Below are 22091 nucleotides of genomic sequence, written 5' to 3' on the forward strand. Positions count from 1 at the left end.
TCTAGGTTATGGCTGCTCTTGAGCCGTATTATTTTGAGCCAAACATGCTCCAATCCCCAAAAAATGATAGCACCAAAGATAGTGAAGTGGGTAATCACTTGGAAAAAATACATTTTGGTGACCTTGTGAAGGATGCCAAGTCATTAGCAGGTTTTTCTGCTTCCCACCAATTTCAAGTTGGACAGAATGACATCACCTAACCACAGCCTGGCTACCAAGTACAGTTTCAAAATGGCAGCGTCCAAAGTCGATTTTTTTCCTGAGACAAATTTCTTCAGGATAGCAGGCACTTTAGAGGCTGAATCTTTGGTGAGTGGAAAAGCTGAATGTTTACTTGCTATAGGTGGAGACAAAAAGAGTAAGCTTTTTGGAGTGACCTCCTCTGCAGTTCTCATTTTTTTCAAATTTTGTTTCACATTAATACTGCGGAACGGAATTATATGCTGCATTCTTAGACAAAAGTTCTTCTTTTAAGTACTGGGCCATTTAACTGTGGTGTAGCAAAGCCATGGCAAAGGTCACATATACACTCAAGGTCTACATGGTTAAATCCACTGTTAAGTTGACACCCTGTAAAAGGGTCCAACATAAGTTTGGCAGGAAGCTTGATGAGAGTGAAAATGGAGGCAGGGTGTGGGATGACAGAAATTTTAATGGCAGGATGCAAGATGAAAATAGGATGGCAAGACCGGGATATGCTCTTTTTCGTAGGCAGGATAGGAATTAGGATGTGTATAGGCGGGATCATAATTTAGCTCAAGTTACAAGTCACACGACCTCAGAGACATTAAAAAGTATTTATTATATGGCTTTAGCTTGTGGCTGATATAACGCGCGCTCTGATTGGCTAAGAGCGAGATCTGAGCAATCATTATGCAGCTGTAATGCCCACGGGCCAATTACGGATTATGTAAATTAGGAAGAGCCTGGCTTGGAAAATTCAAGCGCATTGAAACGATGAAAGCCGATTAAAAACAGTAAGAAAAGTAAATTTAATTCCGAGTAGCTAAAAGTTTAGGGATTTTTCCTTAATAAAATTTGTATAGAAGTCGTTTTTGACTTACCGGTAACCTTGGCAGGCACTAGTGAAAAACAATCAAGGTTTGCTGAGTGTTGAGTAAAGCTAAAATCGCTAAGTGAAAAACACCATCGGCAGATGTGTCACATATCCTGAGCAGAACACCACGAAGAAACTTATTAGTTATCATCAGATAACAGATTCCCTCGCGTTAACACAAGCAAGTGTAAATCAGCTTCCAGGATCATCAGATGTAAACAACCGGGCGGTTTCTGTTGGTAGCAGTGTTTCTGATAACTGCAGGAAGTTTTTTACGCTCACAAGGCTTGAAAAGTTCATTCATAAGTCCCAGAATGAAGAAGGCCAAGATATGTCGTCAAAAGCGAATGCGAAGATCAAGTTATTCTGAGCAGTGCATTCTGAAGCGTTCGTATTTTCTTTCACCGAAAGACCGTTGGTTTGGACTATTTTGAAGCACTTTCTGTCTTTTCTATATGCGTTGACGTTTCGCCACAAAAGTTGGAAAAATTCCCTCATCATGTTGTGGCACCACAATACCAAAATACCTTTTTGAGGGCTGTGACAATCATTTTTCCCGTAAAGAAATACAGTGGTAAAGTTTATTGACTGTGCAGTTTTGCCCTGGGTTTGAGATGATGAATGAATCAGTAAACGCACACATCGCCAGATGTAAATTGACGACTTCCGCTCGAATAATTTTTCTTTTTCTTTAATTCGTGAGCCATATAATAAACAACTTAATAACCTCGACCGTTCGGTCATTACGGGAAAATCTCAAACCTCGGCCTACCGTATTGACCTCGCTATCGCTCAGTCAATACGGCAAGGCCTCTGTTTGAGATTTTCCCGTAACGACCTCACTCTCGGTTATTAAGTAGTTATTATTTGCATTATAAACGGGCTTAATTAAAGATCCCCAAAAACTGTGCTTTGATTTTCTAAACGTTACGTGGTTAACACAATGAGGTGCACAGCATGAGTTGATAAAAACCTTGGTTGCTGAGTTACTTTCACTTCTGCACTGGAATTGACGATGATGATGATGATGACGACGACGACGACGACGACAATGATGGTACCAATGATAACTTTGATTAGTTATGAAAACAATTTAATACAAGTGTGGGCAAGAGACTAATAACAAAGATTGAATTCCCATCACCTCCTTGCAAGCGCAAACTGCTGCTCACCTCAATTAACGTTAAGTGTGTCTCTTTTCAGCATTAAAATTAAATAGTACCCTAACCAAAACAAGTTCAGAAAAAGAGTGACTACTCAGTTCAATCCTCCATACTGGAGTTTTTGTGTCTCACTTATAAACACACCAAGGAACAACCGTTTTTTTCATCTGGCCAATATGCCTTAAAATTGTCCACCAGTTGAAATAAGGCAGTGAAGTAGAGCAACTTTTGTTTAACCAGGCGGGATTGGGATGAAAATGTTCACTACGGAGGGATGGCAGGATGAAATGAAAAATAGTGTCAGAATGCAGGTTTTGAAAAGCCTATTCAATTTGGACCCTCCTGTAATTTACCATGTGTGTTTTGCTTACAAAGTACAATGTACGGTTTGCGTTGGCTTTAAAATGGTATTTTTGTTACATGTAGACGTCACCAGAGACTCATGTTGCTTTCCTTCACAAGACTATACAGGTCTCTTGAGCTGCGTATTTAGGTTTATCCCTCCCTTCGTTTATTTGTTAGCTGATGTTCTGGCACCACGTGATTCAAATTTTCCTGAACTTGTTGGCTGACTAAGGAACACATCAACCAACTTTTCTAGTACTTCCCGTTGTAAATGTTTTTAACTTTCAATCTTAAATGTCTCTAAAGTTCTCTCACATGCCACATTCATCAATTTAACATCATCCAGAACCATCCTCTTGGTGGTGGTTGCACTGATTTTGCTCATGAAAGATCTGGTAGAGAACCAGGTCTTTTTCTGTCCACCTTTCAACTTTCATTTAAAATCTTTGTTCACAATAAATTATAACTTAAGCACAGAGTAAACATTTAACTGGGTCTTAAAGACACAGGAGAAACACACACTCATTCAATTGTATTGGTTGGAGTAGCATAAATACGTTTTTCCATTCAAGTAAAGGACTCACAAATGCAATACGAGACACCAGCTGCAAGTCACATGCATGTACACTCATGTATTTACTAATTTCCTGAAACACATAACTTAAAAGAAAACACAAGCATGTATCTTGCTCTAGAGATTATGCAGCACCATTTTGGGACATTTCTTAACATATACTTTCAAATAACTTATGAGATTTTACGGCCATACCATAAAAATATAAATGGAGCATGACGTCAGTCTATTCTCAACAAGTCGTACATGGCAACATCGTTTTCTATAGAACTATTGAACAGTAGTATTCCAAAAGTCAACAAACTCTAAACTTCATTCTAGCTAAACCTAGATTTTTGTTACCTTCCAAGTAATGTAATATTCCATAGTATTAGTGCAAAACATCAATGCATTAGTAATGTTTACGATGTTTCCTGTCTCAGGGTGAGCTGTTTAGTAGTACAGCTACTGGCTTACATGTACTAGCAGACAAACCTAAAGATGTAAAAGCTCATATAAAATATTTTGAATCCAGAGTATGCGTTCTGCTGTGCAATGCAGTTAACTTAGTACAGTTCCTTTTTGCTAAATTACTGTTAAACATTAATCCAACTTCAACCCATTTAATATTCCTTATGATCCTTCCCAGCTTAAATATTATATGTTTTAGGACTGAAAATTGCAGGTATAGTTTTAGTGCTTCATCATCAATATTAAAGACATTCTAGAAAACAACTTTGGTTGCCTAGAGGAAGCCTTTCATAAATTAACCACACTTCCCAGGGTTAAATGTCTTGTTTATGACCAATACCGTATAATAACATTGCAGAATATTGCAGCTAAGTTCAGAATTAAAATCAAAGGCAACTCCAGAACAATATTGAGTCACAAACAAAATGTGGAGTATTTCCTAAAGAAAAAGGGAAAGGCAGTGGCAATTGTATTTTTTGCTTTTTTACTTGACGTAATACACTCAGCTGTTTGCATGACTCTCAGGTGTCAGATAATTTTATTACCAAATCCTTCATCACATTGGTCTAACGGCATAAAAAAGAACAGTTTCTTTTAACAGTATTAACACTGTCTGGTTTAACTGTGAAAGTTAATAAAATAATACTCTTTAACTCGCAAAATAGCTACAAAATATCAGTTGTTAAATGACAGTTGTCCCTTCATACAGATAGTTAACTTCAGTCTATCAAAGATAAAAATAAATTTGGTACCAACCATACAAAGAATAACATTACTATTTTGATCACAAGCGATCAGAGAATTTCAAGAATATAGATTTTATGACTGTACTTAATTGTTAAAAATTTAGAAACTTGTACTTACGTTTTCTTTTAACGAGAGCTTTTACATTAGCATCGACGAGAAGAACATCCTCAAGACAACATTTGTTAAAGGAGCGGAATAATGTGGGTAACATGAAAACAAGAGCTGGGAGATTAAAAATTCTCCAATCTCATGTCTTGGTGGCTTTTAAAAGGCCACAAATTCTACATTTAATTAAAAGCCAAAACAATGCATGGCCTTTGATAAATTCACCCCAACAAAAGCAGCCCCCTTGCTTGCTAATACATGTATGAAGCGGTTGGTTGCTTATCCTGATACAATGACATTATGCTAATCATCAGCCCTTTCAGACATTCTAAAATCTACATATCCATGATGCAAAAAAAATCAATCATAAGGTATTAAATATCCTCCAGAATAACCTTAGCAATTTACAGGTGACAAAATTTATGATGCAGTCAACCATGAGATGGATTTCCACGCCTGAGCAAATTAAGATAAAGTCATTATATTGAAATTATTTCCCAACAGGGTATATAATAATTATTATTACATAATAAGATTATAACCTCTTTAGTTGGGAACTAATTTCAAAAACAAAATTGCAATTTTATCTTCCTTGTGAGTACTGAACAATGGAATAATCACTATTCTAACTACTGACATCTCCTAACACCTCAAACATCATTATTATTTCAATTTTAAGCATGGACATACAAAATAGTTATTGTAAATATCAAGATATTCTTAAACTAGTACCAGTGCATTGTTTATGTGCGCCAAAAAGAACAGAGTGTATTTGAATTTATAATAAAATTTAGTGAGGTGATAAAGGACAATATTTCGAGTAAATAAAATTTAACCTATATGCATGACAGACATGCACGTATCAGGGCTCGCAAAAAAAACCCGTTCACTCATTCGAGACAAGTACATTTTCCTCTAAGACAAGTACCTTTCTCTCCTCACTTGCCCAAAGGGCAAGAGCCCAGGTAAGCTGTCCACTGACTACATTTTTGATAACGAGTTTTGAAACAAGTAAATTTTAGGCACATGAGTGAAATAAAAGTGTTTAGATGAATGGAAGCTTGACAAAAATTACAATTTTTTTGTTGATTGTGTGACGCCTTTTGATTGTATGATACCTTCATGTAGATTGTGATCAAAATTTTCCCTGATCAAATTTCTTTCTACAACTGAAAATAGCTGTGTTCAGCACAAAAACACCATGTTTATTTCTTAAAATTTCAGCAATTTTTTTGCAAGCATTTGCGACTTTCACTGTGTAAAACTTAACTCGACATAATTGTATCACAGCTGTAGAAGCTTTATGTGAAAAGAAGCCATATGCTTCTACCACAAAAATGAAGCCCTCACCAGCAACTAAAATCCCTGACAATCTTTGGCAAAACTTACAAGTTTTCTGGCAAAAATATAAATTAACTTACTTGGGCGCTACAGCCAGAAATAAAACATGTTATTAAAGTGCACCTAACCCCAAAATTTTTTTTTCGCTAAAACAAATCTAGACTTTATTTGAAGCATTTGGGCGAAGAAATTTTTGAATTTGGTTGAATCCTCGATTTTCTATGCCCTTTCAAAGTCGCGATTAAGTGTTTCACGACCGCATTTTAGGGAGTCTGGGGCGGCGGTACCTGATGACGTCTACCCAGGAACCAAACACAGTAGCGCCTCAGTTAACTCTCTGTATTTGCTCGAGAAAATAGAACGCAAAAGTAATCGTTCCGATGTATTTTGGGACTAAAACGTCCAAGTTTTGTCTCAAAATCATTTCTTTTTCGTCACTGGAGTCAGAGTTAAGTTTCGATTCGGAAGGCTCCGAAATAAACTTTGATCAAGCACGTTTGACAACTGTGAACTCACTGCTTAGAGCTTTGAGAGCAATTTACAATATTTCAAGCGACGACGGGGAAGACTTCTTTGCGGACGAGCTGCTTGTATATTAGGAATGGAAAGCTAGATACGAAGTGGAGGAGCAGGCAAACGAAAAGCAGGAAAGAAAACTCAAGGACTGCTTTGGATGGTAATTTCGTCAACTAAACATAAGATTCCCACGCGTGTTTATAGCCCGTTTACATTTGTCCTTACCGAGAATGTATTTTGTCAAGGTTCTGTTAAATCCAGTTTGTGTTTTACTTTCAGTTGAATGCTTCATGTTTATAAGAGCCACGTACGTGTTGCAGTTTTCGAGACTTGATGACCTCCAAAACATTGGCTTTGATCAATTGAAGATCGTACTGTTTGGACCTGTATTTTTGAAGCTGCGGGAAGCAAGGCGGAAGGAAACATTTCATACAATTACCGATTTCACATTGTCACACGTTTTAAGTCGTAACTCCAAATAACCAATGTAAATTGTTCTCAAAGTTTGCAGTGAAATTCGTCGGATAAGCGAAAAGGATGTGTTCCCTAAGCGGTCCGCAGATAATGTTACGCAGTCATATTTTCGACGCTATTGCACAGAATCTTTGTCGCACTGCTGATTTCCAAACCTTCGAAAAACTCTGTGAGTCTAACAGTTTTGTTATCATGTAATTCTAGAGGATTAATCTTCAACTTTCATCTAAATCGAAAGAGAAATAAGTGTTGGTTAGCGGAGTACAGTTGCGATCTATTTACATATCAGTATAATGCTTCTTGATCATGACCGGATCACACAACTTTGCCGGTTATGTTATAAATACTGCGGGATTAGAAGATATAGGTTGTAGGTAGTATTTCTACCAATTGCTGGTTAGCTTTAAGCAGAAAATGTATGAAAATAGCATTCAAAAGTCTGCGGAACAAATTCCAGTGAGAGTTCTTCAATGGTTCTCACAGATTCAGTTCGCTTGTTTCGGTTCGACAAAATCAACCATCGTTTACGTCTTTATTGCACCATTAGCCGATCATCGTCAGTAAATTGTACAGTCAGTATATCTTTCTTTAAATCTGGAATATTGCTGCAACAGTCGATAACACCTCTGGAAGGCGTTTCTGTGCACTTTTCAAATGTGTATTGCACCATCCTGAAGGAAATGAGAGGAAATGAGATATCCAACCTTCCTGGGTAGATGTCACAAGAGCCGCTGGACCCATTCTCCTCAAACTCGGTCGTGAAACAAAATGGCGGTGTTTTGGAGCTATTTTCGATATTTCGTCGTGGCACAGAAAATCGAGGATTTAACGGAATTCAAAAATTTTTTCGCAGAACTATTTCAAATAATAAGTAGATTCATTCTAGTGAAAAAAATTTTGGGGGTTAGGTGCACTTTAACACTATTAACCCTTTGAGCCCCAATTACACACACATGCGTAATTAGTGGTCGTGCTCTTTGTACCACTTGTGACGTCATCAATTTAAATATCATCAGATATTCTTGATAAGTAGATAGTAGTACTAGGCTAGGCCTTTCCATACAATGGTCAGGTTTAAATATCAACGACATTCCGACGTCGCAAATCGAAAGTCCAAATTTTGGCTTATGCACATGCCCGGGATTGAAATATTGCTCAATTTTGTACCTAATCGTCGAAAAATCTCTCCTTTTAGAAAAAAAGCTTAGCAAAACTTAGGCTTATTTAGTGTCATGGCAGCTAAAAAACCTGACTAAACGGTTAAAAACGGTTTTTTTTGGTGAAAGTTTGGTATTCAAAGGGTTAAAAATAAATTGATTAGTAAGTAAGTCTTCATAAAAACTTTCAGCTTTCAGGGATTTTGGCAGAAAATAGTTTTCTGAAGACATTTTCAATCGACTGAAACTATATTTCAACCACCCATATAAAAAATAACGCACTCACCAGCTTTAAAAGTTTGACCCTGTGCCTGTTTCAAAACTGAAAAGGAGAGGCCAAATTGTTTTATAATTCTACTTGTTAAAAATTAATTTTACGTGCTTCAAAATGATTTTTTTTGGAGTTAGGCAAGACGCTCTTTTACATTTGCGGAGTCGAACTCAACGATTTTTGAAGATACCCAGCGCATAATTCAGGAAATAGCAAGCAAGTACACGAACATGAAAGTGATCAAAACAAAGAAGATTACAAGCAATTCAGAAAGGTTTATTACATTCAAACATGCAAGTGAATGACTTCCATTTTTTGGGCTCATGATTTATTAATGAATTTAATCTGGGCAAGCGGGTAAGTGCCCCAGGCAAGCAAAATTTGAGAGTTACTTGCCCAAAGGGCAAGCTGGAATTCAAATATTTTCCGAGCCCTAAATTGTATGTCCTTTTAACCTTTTGACTACCAAATTTTCACACAAAAAATGCCATTTTTAACTGTTAAATCAGTTTCTTGGCTACCATGACGCTAAATGGACCTTAGTTTTGCTAAGAAATCTATTTTCTTATCAAAAAGATAGATTTCCCCAAGATTAGGTACCAAAATGTACAATATTTTAATTTGGCACAGGTGCATAAGCCAAAATTTGAACTTTTTGCACATTCCTAATTTTTTTTCTTGTCCCTTTCCTTTCCTTTTTCCTGGCCCTTTTACTCTCGCTACATTTTGCGTTTCATATGCTTTCTGGCTGCCATAAAAAGTTGGGTGTTAATTATGGGCAAAGCCTGGAAATGGGACCTTGTTCAATTACAGGTATAATGGGCCATTTTACCACCATTTTTGCATCAAAACTGATAACGTTGTTTTTCAATTTGCTATGTCAGAATGCTGTCGATATCCAAAACAGTCTGTTGTGCGGATAGATCTATTCTATCTGTTTATCAAGAGTGACATTTAAATTGATGACGTCACAAGAAGTACAAAGAGCAGTGCCAACCACTCAGGGCGTCTATATGCGCCGTTGGCAGTCAAAGGGTTAAAATAAACGGCTCAGAGTTGCTAAGAGTCATAACAGCACTGTGTGTTTGTCAGCAAATCTTTTATGTTACCCTTTTCAGTTGTGATTCATACAAGTAAAAATTACTTAAAGCAGAAATGGCACATACAACGTACTTGTAAGGGGTGGAACAAGTCATTTCAAGGGGACTTTTCTTAGTATATTCAATTTCACATTCAAGCACTGTTTCCAACTTATTTGATTCAAAAGTTCAGCATTTATTTCCACATTATTGGTAGTCAAATAGAAAACCTAAAGGGTAAGCCTAAAGCTCAGCACCATCAAACATATAAACACAACAGCTACACTGTATTTGTGCAAAGACATGAAATTCAAGTAAGCCTATCTCTCTCACACAATCCGTAGTGTCACTGGGATATTACAAGAGAAACAGAGATATCAGAAGAAAGAGAGTGACTATTGGTTGCACATGGCATTGAACTTCTTCAAGCCATGTTTTCAACTTTTGTGGGGATACACATTGCTCATTTGCAGTAAGATCTGATGTGTTTCTCACTGAGCATGAATTTGTCCGATACCTGATTAAGTGCAACAGTCACTCCAGACCTGAAGCTTCCATTTAAAAAAGTTTAAATCCAGCATATTTTTCCAATGCCACAGACTAAGTTGTCACAGCAAGATGGCGGATCGCAAAAAAAAAGTGTCTAGTTCCCAGTGCTCCTCGCCTCATTCAAGATAATTCGCAAACCTTTAGCAGAGTTGTCACAACTTTTGATAGTAAAGGTTGCATTGTGCTTATTAAGGGTTGCAAGACATGAAGGTCCCTACCACCCTAGAGGATCTGGGGGTATGTCCCCCCAGAAATTTTTGAGATTATAGACTATCGGAAAAGTACTATTCAGCATTTTGTGATGAACGCAAACCCAGCAGAACTGTTTCATGCTGTTATCCAAGAAAATGGCAAGCTCCAGGTAGCCCAACGCAGGAATGGGATATGCCATTTTTCTCAGCACCCCCGTCCTGTCTCTCTCTCCCTATGGAGGGATGGATTCTGACACCCCAAGTTTTGGTTGCTGGCACCTTTGATGTTTACATAAGGGTCAAAATTTTGTTTGCTTTGAAAAAATATTCTGGCTGGACCTGTGCCTTTCCCAGGAATTGGGGGGAAGGGGTTGCAGATAGAAAAGTGGAATGTCCCAATATGGCCCAACAGCTTTACTGAAAAGCACAACAGACAGTTTCTGATGTTGTGTGCTTCTGCGACTGTGCTTCAACACAGTAGCATTTTGCAGTTGCTATGACACCATCTTCAAGACACATGGAAGAATAATCCAGTCCCAAGATGAGTTTTGACATAAAGAAATTCTGACAAGAGGTTTACATTTGAGTGGTCAAATGAGGTTTGATTGGTTAGATTACAATAATCACATTAGTTTTGACTAGAGCAGTATGATTACAGTACTTTATGTTTAAAAATGACGCCCACTTTCAAAACTACAAAACAGTATAATATTGCTAACTACAAGTACATATGAACGTTTATCTGAATATTATGAATATTAAGCTTACATGACATGTAAGCTTACTATTTGATTAAAATTAAGAGGGAAATCTCGATATTGTCAGGGTACTTCCGTGGATGGCAAAACGTTAGGAATTATCATAGTTACTTACAAGAATGAAATAATTGTTTTCCGGCAAATAACCAGTGTTAAAAAAGTAAAGTACACTATTCAAAAGGGCACAAAACGACAGAGCATCTGCTTGGCTTCGCTATACATGTTCGCACAAAAATTGTCAAAATGTTGTCAACAACATATTGATTCCGAGTGATTTTCAATTTGCCCCCAACGACAGAATATTTGCCTTTTACGAATTATTGGTCTCCTAATCCTCGTAAATTCATTCTATACGCCTGAAAAGATTCTCTGATCTTCGCTGAGCTCACCCATTATTTATTTATAGCTCCATATGATCGAATACAGAGACGAACAAAGCTATCAATTTGAAAGCAGCTATGACCGTTAAAGAGATTTGAAACGATTCTCAGCAACCTACCTTTTATGCTATACATGCTGTATCCCTCGGATGATTTTCGTTCGCTGCCACTAAACACCTGCCTGGCCAACTCCATTTCTAGGAGAAACTTTGCAAAATACAGGCCTTTGACAATACACAAGAGACCAAAACACAACCATGTTCAAAATGGCGGCGCTTAGATTGAACACTTCCGTGACGTCATCAACTCCAGCCAATCATATTTTCCCGCGAAGAAAAACAGATTTTCACTGTGTTTACGTGGCCAAAGCACACAACAGGATCAAGAAGAAAACTTCACGAATTAGGATAGGAAATTAAATAATTTCGAGTGTAATTTGGAATAAATAAGCAAAACTAAATTTTTCAAAACTGTAAAATAAATGGCACAAGCCCATAGGGCAAGTGCAGTTTGTAGTCTTTGAAAAGTAAAGAGTGACTATTTATTCCAAATTGCACGAGAAAAAATCATTTGATTACTTGTTAATAATATACACGCAATTAAATTTCAACTTTCTACACTCAATTTCAACTTTCTGCCCTCAGTTTCAACTTTCTGCACTTCTCAGGATTAAAACTGACATGCTCTCAGCCAATCAGCATGCTAAAATTTTGCATGTACTGTTATTAATTAAGGAAACAGAAATGGTGTAACTCGTCTGTTGATTATCCTGATAAAACACCGACGAAAAATTACAATATTTGCTGGTGGCATCTATCAGATAAATTTTTGTGACTTGGTGAGTAAGAAACTCATAAGGGACCATTTCTGGGGGTTTACAATGGTTATGAATATAGGAAGGTGTAAAAGTTTTCAGAGAAATATTTTAAAGTGAGTGTTGTTTCATTAAAACAGATGGCTAGGACAAAAGGGAAGTAAAAAGGAAAGGCTTTTTGTAAAACCCTGTCTCCATTGTGATTGTCAAATTATCATAATAATGATCCAGTTAAAAATTGTTGTCAGAAACCAAGAAAGCATGTAAAAATTAGTCAGAAAGTAAACAATTGCAATTTTGAGATGCTTCATTAAGCCTTTGAAAAGCAAAAAAAGTTTCCAAGTTATTTCCTAAAGGAAATTGAAGGATAATACATCGTTTATATATTTCAAAATTTTATAAAGAAAAAGAAAATTATAAACATATAAAAGCATTTCCTGTTGCTGACAGTAACATGCTATAATTTTGTAAACCTTCAGTTACATCACACAATCTCAAACACATTCAAGTTACCATATTTTCTCGATTAAACGCCGGTTCTCGAATGAATGGCAGGTCTCCCACGTAGGTTCATAAATAAGACCCTCAAGGAATTTATATTCCAGATATAGTAAGCCTTAGGTATAATTATAAGATATTTTAAAGCTCTAAAAAAAATGAATAATAACTCTAATAAACTCCAGGTTCAAATAAACTGCAAAAGTCAATAAACACCTGATCTGCAAGTCAAGTTTAAACAAAAACCGGGGGCGTTTAATCGAGAAAATACAGTACATCACACTTTTATGTTGGCTTCTGCTTTTATTAACACACAATTTCATATTAATTATTTTATATCATATCAAATATTATATTAATTAAAGAATGTTGTGACCCTTTTATAGATCACAACAAAATTAGAAAGTTAACCAAGCTTGGAACGATTCAATTGGACAGCATAAGCATAAAAATTCAAAAACATATGGAAACATTTTGGATATGGACCACAGGATAACCAAGAAACACCAGGAGATACCACAGGAAATGAAAGGTGCCCACTACTGGTCAGGCTGGCAAGGTACCACAAGTATAAGAATTAATAAGTTATGAACACATTATAAATGACCAGTGTCTCAAAGGCTTAATAATTCATCTAGTTGAAAAAAAGAAACAAAGAAATTGTGACTGTACTCTGATATATCTAACAGACATACCAATGCCATCGTTTGTTAAACATACATCAAAGTCTACCAGTAAATGCCAACTTTAGTCGCTAAAAATATAGCAAATAGTTTAAACTTGTTTTGAAGATTTTTCTGCTATGATTTAAACCCAGTGTTCCTTTATCTCAGAACTAAAAAATTAAAATTAGAACAAGCTGAAGTCCAGAGATGAAGAATACCTGGTGTAGTAAAGTTATGGAGTAAATGGTTGCCTAACACATCATTATGTAGAGATGATTTATGCACACCACGATAATGAAAGGAACAACATTTCCCCCCCCCCCCCCCCCCAAAAAAAAAGGTTTAATCAGCAGAACAATTGCTATGTTCTGTTGTTATGAATCTTGGTCCATTTCTAGCCCATCCTGTGACAAACAATGCCTCGATATGACCAAATAAATTGTATGTTTGCTGGAGAACATGGGCCACCATGTGCAGTAAATTGTTATATTTCGGATTTAAACTGAAGGTTTTCTTTATTATCTAGTGAAGAATAGCCTGCATAGCAGACATTTCCTTTCTATTTCCCAGGCAGGGAGATCAAGCAAGCAGCAAGGGAGCAAGTGAACAAGCGCACCTAGGGTGAGCAAAAAATGGGGAGAAGTGGGCCCCACCCCCTTTTCCTTATTTTTTAGCACTCATTTGCAGTTGCATTTCCTCTGAGTGCTTTTGGAAACAACTGCTATGCAGAATAGTTCAAACACTGGTAGACACCCACAATGGATCAAAGGATTTGCAAAAATCTCCAGTAGAATGTAAAATAATTATCTTTTCAATGCTGTCCTCTGCTTTGCCGCCATGGTTGTGAAAACTGTTGAAAGTTTGTCTGCCCATAACATTACATTTGAGAATCTGGTTGTATCTTGCTTCTGCAGGACACGTTCATACTTGAATACCATAATACCAGAGTATGAGAGGAATGGGCTGAACAAGTTGAGAACTCTCATGAATTCTTTAAATTTTTACAGTTGCTTGTCAAACAAATTTATTATGTCTATAAATGGGGTAGTTTTTAAGTGGAATACAGCATTTAAGGCTCCATTGAGTATAAGGCTGTATGATCGTTGATTCTCATGACCAAGCCTTGTGCCTGCCTTGGAAAAATGAACTTCTTGGAAACAGTTTATCCTGTACAAATTAGCATATATCACTCTCTTGTCACTGTCTTTTAATGTCCTGTTGTTTTGAAATCTCCGCATCCTCAAGAAGCTCCCATTCTTCTACTTCTTCTTTAGAAGCAGGTAAAAAGAAAATAATATAAGTCAAGATGACCATGGTTATGAAACCTATGTATATGGGTCTATTTGATGTCTTCTCATTCATATCTCCCAGGGTTTGGTTAAGTGTCAGACGCCGTGCCTTTGATGTAGAGAAACGTATAGGCTTGTCTTTGAGATCTTTGTATGATTCTGAGGTTCCTTTGGCCGGGCTACAGTATGTCCTATGAGCAGCTTGTAGGCTATAATGGAAATGGAGTCAACGCATTCATTGAAGTAGAATAAACCTTTTTAGCTTGGGCAGCATGTTGCCCCTTTCAGACCATGTGATGATACTTCTGAAAATTCTTGATTTCAAATTGTTGAATAGTCACATTTATATGAATGAATGATTTTTGAATGGATAGCAAACGATTCTCTAGAAAATATCACGTGGTCTGTTATGAGAAAACAAACTGCCCAAGCTAAAAAGATCTATTCATACCTAAGCAAAATTACAATGCACATACCAGTGTTCTAGTAATAATATTGATCAATAATAATTAATAATTCTTATAAGATTAAATTTGGAAATACAGTTAACAATAAAGATTAGCGAAAAAACTGAGCAACGACGTTTCGGTGTCATCCTGGCACCATTTTCAAGTTAAAAAATATTTGTGCGAAAAGTAAACTAATTTATACCAATGGTAGAGGTGCGAAATTGAATAAATTAAGATTAAGATAGCTGTTCAATGTTCATGTTCATTCCAATGAGGTGTCAAACACTGGTAATGAGTTCAGTGTCTGTTCAAAGCCTAAACAAATACTTTTGCGCGAATGGAGTCTGACTGTGTGTTAAGGCTCGGTTTCTTCTTGCGAATCCACAACATTTCGTGGATCAAGCAATCGAACTTTCCGTGACATTTCTTTAGGATCTTAAAGTTGTTAGTCAGGTCACCAACTGTATCAACTCGGTGTTCATTTTGAAGGTGTTTTCCGATGGCGGTAAATCGGTGTTCCTCAATGCGCTTGTAAAGATGACGGCTAGTGTAACCGACGTATTCTGCATCACACAGATCACATATATAGTTATAAACAACGCACTGTTGATTGATCAAAGGTGGTTTTGGCTCTTGTACTTTGAGATCATCGCCAATTTTACGGCTTCTGAACACCGGCTGTAGTTTGTGATCAAGTTTATTACTCAAGTCCGAGAGATGTTTCTTTACTATGTCCGTAAAATTGGCGATGATCTCAAAGTACAAGAGCCAAAACCACCTTTGATCAATCAACAGTGCGTTGTTTATAACTATATATGTGATCTGTGTGATGCAGAATACGTCGGTTACACTAGCCGTCATCTTTACAAGCGCATTGAGGAACACCGATTTACCGCCATCGGAAAACACCTTCAAAATGAACACCGAGTTGATACAGTTGGTGACCTGACTAACAACTTTAAGATCCTAAAGAAATGTCACGGAAAGTTCGATTGCTTGATCCACGAAATGTTGTGGATTCGCAAGAAGAAACCGAGCCTTAACACACAGTCAGACTCCATTCGTGCAAAAGTATTTGTTTAGGCTTTGAACAGACACTGAACTCATTACCAGTGTTTGACACCTCATTGGAATGAACATGAACATTGAACAGCTATCTTAATCTTAATTTATTCAATTTCGCACCTCTACCATTGGTATAAATTAGTTTACTTTTCGCACAAATATTTTTTAACTTGAAAATGGTGCCAGGATGACACCGAAACGTCGTTGCTCAGTTTTTTCGCTAATCTTTATTGTTAACAATAATTAATAAATATTTTAAATATTTAAATGTGAGGGACACCAAATTTAGGCTGGCGTCTGGCTTTGAGCCTGACCCATTGAACTCAATCTCATGCCAGGGTCTTAGGCAAGAAACACATCTCACAGTGCATTGGAGGCATAATCTCATCACCAGATCTCCTTTTAGATGAAGCAGAAGGCCAATATGAAGCCTTAACTCAGCCTTTCACAATTTTGCTTTCTTCAAACACTCTTTCTAGTATAAGAGCACCTGGATTCTTAAAGAGAGGACCCTACTAGCTTACTGTCATGATTTGGGGAAATGAAATTTTGATATCTGAGATCTGTGATTTGCTATTTTTCTCAGTTCCTGAACTGTGCAAGAGACAACCTGGGCTAAAACCCTCAATGCACAACCCTCAATACCCCTGTACAACCCTCAGTACAGCCCACATCCCTTCTGGCATAGCTTTCTAATGTAAATAATATTCTTATCTACTATCATGGACAAATGTCTTGGGACAAATTTGCACTTGTGATGCTTCTTCACAACTGCCAAACAAACAGTCACACATCAATCCAACTACACTTGCTCAGCCCCCTCCCCTCACCCCCACCACACCTAAAATGTTGGACACACGTACCTATAATTTCTGAGCTACACTGTATCGGGTTTTTGAAAGGATAGCAGTGCTTTTTCAAACTCCAGTTGTGAAACACAACAGATAATTAATGCACTAGTCATTTGAAACCCCTGCATTCCCCTACTGGAAGAAACCCGGGCAAACCGGGGGTTTTTACCTCCTTTTCACTCAATTTAGGTTCCCCAGTAGTCTGGTAATGCACCTTTTTTCACAGCTTCGCTATACAGTGCAGGATGAGCAGGGGTTTGGCAGGGATTTATGACCTCTTTTAGAAGACTGGGTTTAACTTGCATGTTTGCAGAAAACATGGAGGCAAGGAGGCTGAACAAATGCTTTGACTTGACTTCAGTGGTATGAAAAAAATCCTGTGAAAGTTCCAGTTGTCAAAAAAAATTATACAGTAGAACCTCGATTTAACGAAGTCGCTGGGGACTAGCCAAATTTGTTCTTTAAATCGAGGGTTCGTTATATCAAAAACCTCGATATAACAAATTTGAGGGGAAACGACCAAAATGTTCGTTATATCGAGGTCATAGTTAATGATTGATTTGTAACACAGGTGACTTCTGTCACGCAATTCAATATAATTTTCGTCACCCAGAAGTGCTACATTTTGAGATGCAATTCATAAAGCGTGGTGGCTTTCAATATCAATTATTTTCACTTTTAAGCAGACGTGCAGCTTTTGTTTACAAAAGAATGACACTTTCAGAGTAGCGATTTAAAAATGTTGCAACATAGAGGTTATGCCATAAGGATTACAAGGATTTGTTGACTGTTGATCTGTTCAGCGTTTATCTTCTGTCATGTGATGACATTGTAATTTGCTATATCAAGGTAGATTTTACGTTTGGGCTTCAAGGTTATGTTCGTTAAATCAAAGAATTCGTTATATCGAGGTTTGTTATATCAAGGTTCTATTCCATACATTTTACTATAACTTTGGCCGGGACATAGAATATCGTTTGTTATATTGAGGACTTCGTTAAATAGAGGTTCATTAAATCAAGGTTCCACTGTAATCTATTTAATGAAATGTACTTCATGTTTAGAGGGCAGGTGAGTTCACTCGCACGACGGGGCTTTCACTGCATGAGGTGGGGGGGGGGGGGGGGGGGAGGCACGGGGGTTTCAAATGACTGGTGCATAATGGCATTAAATCAGTGTCCCAAGTGCTTTTGTCCCCCATTGTCGGTGGGATCGCAGTTGGGCCGATATAGGTGGGATTGCACATTTACTGGAGAACCTAGGCGGCCCGAATCCGCCAGAAATGCACCTCGAAATACTGTAAATGTAATTTTCGCGAACGAGGACAGCTACTGTCCTTCTCATTACATAACCAACATATACATCGATAATAAACCTTGGTGTAAATATGGGCAAAAAAATGAACGTACCCTCGGAGAGCTAAAATAGATTTTACCACCTTAGCTTACCTCGGTAACTGAGAACTGCGTAAACCTGCTGATATCAAGCAACACTTGGGTCGCAAACTCTTCGATATCCTAAGAGCGGCCATGCTCTGAAAGTAGCTTCTGGTGTCATGTTAGAACCAATGAAACATGACATCGTTGTTGCTGTGGCTACAAGCTCGCGAAGAACTCTGGGAAAGATTTGCGTTGTCAGAATGTTCACGGAAAATGTCCAGGGGAAAATTTAATTAACTTTGCAGGTGAAATACAGAAAATTTTTGGCGCAACTGTCCCACTCAAATTTGACTGATCCAAAATGTTTCACTTGGCTGATGTTTGGTTTATTACATATACGGCTCATAATATTTTAGAACAGAAGCTTATCACAGTTCAGAAATAGTCTTATATTAAGCCTTATCACCACAGTAAGTGAATCAGTTTGTAACATAGTCGGAAGTCCATTGATCTTGATCAAAGATTACTTCTCAGCTTGGTCAGGCTTCTCTAACAAGTCACCTATTTACATTCCTGGGAGGAGAGAGAATTGTATCTCGCTCAAGAACATTGAGCTCGGCAGACTCGTAACCAGGGCAGCTCCGATTCAAAGTTCAGTGCGCTACCGATTAATCCACTGCATCTCTCAGAATATTTAATTAGTAGGTGGGCTGAACGTTAAAGACTTATGCCCATCTTTCCTAACTTGAGTTTCAGACCTTCTAAAGAGAAAGCCTCAGTTGACACTTTTCTTTTCTTTCTTTTCCTTCTCCCCCTCTCCCTTCCCCACACCCTCGCCAGTCGGAAATTCAGGATAAATCTATCCTACATTATCCTTGGGGACCCAAGGGCAGATACTCAGTAGTCAGGAGTAAGTCAACTGGGCGAAAGCGATGCGAACAACGAGTTCAAGTTTACAAGATATCCCCTAGGAAGCACCGCGGCCCTGAGACGAAGCCTCTCTAATTGGGCCTAAAAAAATTGTGCCCAATCTTAAGCCAGCATCTATCGCGCTACTTTCGTGATCTTCTTACACGAATGGTTGATCAAGAGCTCAGTTGATCGCCCTTAAGTCATGCTTTTCGGGCTGGTGCCAGAGAGCAATTTCAGTGACAAGGGGATTTCTCGATCGCATCAATTTCCCTGTTTGACGTCCTCCTGACCTGAATATCTGTTCCTGGGTCTTCGAGGATAACCCCTCAGTAAAGCCGTACCTGCAGTCCAATTTGGCGCAACTCCTTGTTTTACATATGGAAACACTTACACAACTCACTCTAATTGATGATAGTCAATAACCGTAAACGCCCCGCTCTTGTTAGCCTAACCTAAACTAGATCTTTAAAACGCCATTCCATCAGGAAGCCACTCAATCAAGCTTCTGAAGTTTCTTTCTCTTTTTATCCAGATTTATTTTTAGACTTTTCATTAACCTAGAATTGAGCACTTGGAGTTTACGGCATCTTTCCAGTGGTTTGTTGTCGCTATTTTATTTTACTTTACTTTATTTTATTTTATTATTTTATAATATCCGTGCATATTCGCGCGCCAAATCATGGCCAAATGGAGGCTAATGTTGTATATTGGTCTAAACTGTAAGAAACTCAGAACTCAGTACAGTAGAACATATGGGCCATTGTCATCACTAACCTCCTACCCTAACCACAATACCCCGACCAACGCAGGTTATCGATCCAGGTCAACTAGCAACTCAATTCTCCTTCTCACAATCCATGATAAATGGGAGCTGATTTTGGCGCAACATTTACCCTTAGTAGTAGTATACTTTATTTACCCTTGGATTGTAGAGTAGCTTTATCAACTAATGTCTCCGAACATTTCAACAGCACAATGGGCAAAGACCAGACCACAACACCGGGAACTTCGTGCCCTGCTCTTTACGATGAACGCACGGGTTCTTTAACGTCTCCTGTTGACCATAACATTGAAGATGCAGGAGACGGAGCCTACGGTTTATCGTCCTTATCCGAGAAGACTAGAATATCTAACCATTTGCAGATGTCACTGCAAAGGCAGCATATTCTCCTCAGTTATTTTAAGACCCTGAGTGTTGGTCCGGTCTGGGGCTCGAACCCGAGACCTCCCGCACGGTAGTCCGACGCTCTACCAACTGAGCTAACTGGTCGGTCGTCCCTTCGTTTAAATATCAAAAGCTATCTGCAAAACATTTTCCTTTCCTGAGGGTAACAATCCTGAGGGTAACAATAGATTCCGAATTGGTGCAAACAGAACTAACTGTTCAGTTGCTGGCAGCCGGCTATGTAAGGTATTAGTATCGGTGTTCGTAAAGGTAGCAAAGGGAGGATTGTAATCCCGTTTCACGCAACGAATTCATGTCTTTCAGTTGCTTTTCACGCGTCACACACTTATGTTTGCCCTTATCACGGAGTTCGAATGTGCACAAAAGTCTTAAAGAATGTATTTCTTGGGTGGTACTTAGCTTGTTTCCAACAGAGTTACAAGATGTGCCTCGACAAGTACTACAGAATGGTGTCGCTAAGATTCTATACTGATACAGTCGTTTTGAGCAGTCGCGTTTCGAAGTTTAAAAACTTTATTAAACGGCCAGTGCTAACTCAGGACAACCGGGCGAAAATAGCGCGCCGGCCGCGCAAACTGGAAAAATAGTTAGTTGAGAACAATTTTTGTTTCCGCGCAAAAAGAGGCGCCATAACAGATTAACAATTTCCTTCTCGTTAATGAAGTGTCAAGTAACCTGGCTGTGAATGGCAAGCGTGTTATCTTTCACACGCTCAAACACGTCTTGAGGAAATTGAGAAACGTTTGTTATAAAAACAAACTCAACAATCATTGTGCACTCATTTAAAATAATCATTCTTTTCCCACATTCAATCAATCCTATTTATGGCGGACAAAGGTCGTTTGAAGTTCCCCGATCTGTTAAGCTCCATAAAAAGCTGTCTTCACCGAAGACGAACCAAAGTTGCCGACAGTTTATTTATTGTTTAATTAAAACACTTGACTTCGAAAAGGTCGTGTTTTTGCGCGACCTCTGAAAGGCAAATCGAGTTTATGAAAACAGCTTTTTAAATTATCGGCACGAAAAAGCTGTTCACCTCGACAGAAAAGTGAAGAAATATGGCTTTTACTAGTCGCTGATTTTCGTGATGTGAGACCAGACTCCATGAAGTGCTGACTGAAAACACGCACGAACGCGATGTTTTCACTCTTGTATCAGCGTGGGTGATTTTGAGTGTAAATATCCTGCTTTAAAACTATCCGGGTTCTCACGCTTCTCCGTTCGTGATTTCCCACCGAGCCAGTTGAGAAAACAAGCTAGGTGTTTTTTTTTTTTGTTTTTTTTTTTGCACAATTGACTAGTATTACAGGAAAAATCGTAAGGCGAGAACCATCGCAATCTGCTATATAGGGCCGCCATACCAAGTCTTATTGACTTCCGACTTATCTGGATCATAATCAAAACCTCAATAAGATACTAAACTCATACAAATAGCAATATTCTAATCTAATCTAACATAGTTCAGCGGCCTGGCACAAATGTTTCTCTATTCAAACCAACTTCATGGCGCCAAACGCTATCAAACAGATCGCAAATATCAAATTGGTCTAATTTAATTGTCGAGTTCATTTCCTAACCTCTCATTTCTGCCAAAAGAACCAAAAGAAAGCGAAGATTAACCATGGCAGAAATAAAGATTGTGGTATTTTCTTGCGCGCTAAGACAAGACTTAAACGTTCACACACTAAGACGGAGATTTGGTGATTGCCATAAGAAGATTTGCTGGAGTTTACATTTTTCGCGGCGCCAAACTAAACAAAGAAATGAAACGAGCCTTAAATGCTTACAAATGACTTAAAACAAACTTCCCGTGTAAATATTTATCC

General features: G+C 38.0%; 2 protein-coding genes across 5 annotated transcripts in view; both read right to left on the reverse strand.

Moving 5' to 3' along the window:
• Window positions 1-11447, reverse strand: part of LOC110046374 (small G protein signaling modulator 3-like) — a 60290-nt gene extending 48843 nt beyond the window's left edge. For 2 of the 4 annotated variants that reach the window (XM_089290033.1, XM_089290032.1), the window contains exon 1: window positions 11277-11447. In XM_089290033.1, coding sequence (XP_089146159.1) covers window positions 11277-11352 — 76 coding nt within the window. In that variant the 5' untranslated portion in view covers window positions 11353-11447. Of the gene's footprint in view, window positions 1-4453; window positions 4709-11276 lie in introns of those variants that run through there. The other 2 variants (XM_089290035.1, XM_089290031.1) reach the window with 1 other exon arrangement.
• An 806-nt stretch (window positions 11448-12253) lies between these two features.
• On the reverse strand, window positions 12254-21879 carry LOC110046404 (uncharacterized). Its single transcript, XM_020752090.2, has 2 exons — window positions 18237-21879; window positions 12254-14632 (listed from the first exon to the last, which is right to left on the reverse strand). Exons 1-2 carry the CDS (start codon window positions 18317-18319, stop codon window positions 14332-14334), a joined length of 384 nt encoding a protein of 127 aa, XP_020607749.1. The 5' UTR covers window positions 18320-21879; the 3' UTR covers window positions 12254-14331.
• Window positions 21880-22091: the final 212 nt, after the last annotated feature.

This window comes from Orbicella faveolata, unplaced genomic scaffold (assembly GCF_042242905.1).
Source record: "Orbicella faveolata isolate gen_17 unplaced genomic scaffold, um_ofav_v1 contig_2, whole genome shotgun sequence".
NCBI classification, from domain to species: Eukaryota; Metazoa; Cnidaria; class Anthozoa; order Scleractinia; family Merulinidae; genus Orbicella; species Orbicella faveolata.

What these genes read in the sequence shown, in the direction of transcription:
- LOC110046404 (XM_020752090.2), bottom strand. Translation starts at nt 18,319, where the DNA reads ATGGCCGCTCTTAGGATATCGAAGAGTTTGCGACCCAAGTGTTGCTTG. An exon ending in CGCAGTTCTCAGTTACCGAG is followed by an intron (nt 14,633 to 18,236) that starts GTAAGCTAAGGT and finishes TTTCCATTATAG; the next exon opens with CCTACAAGCTGCTCATAGGA.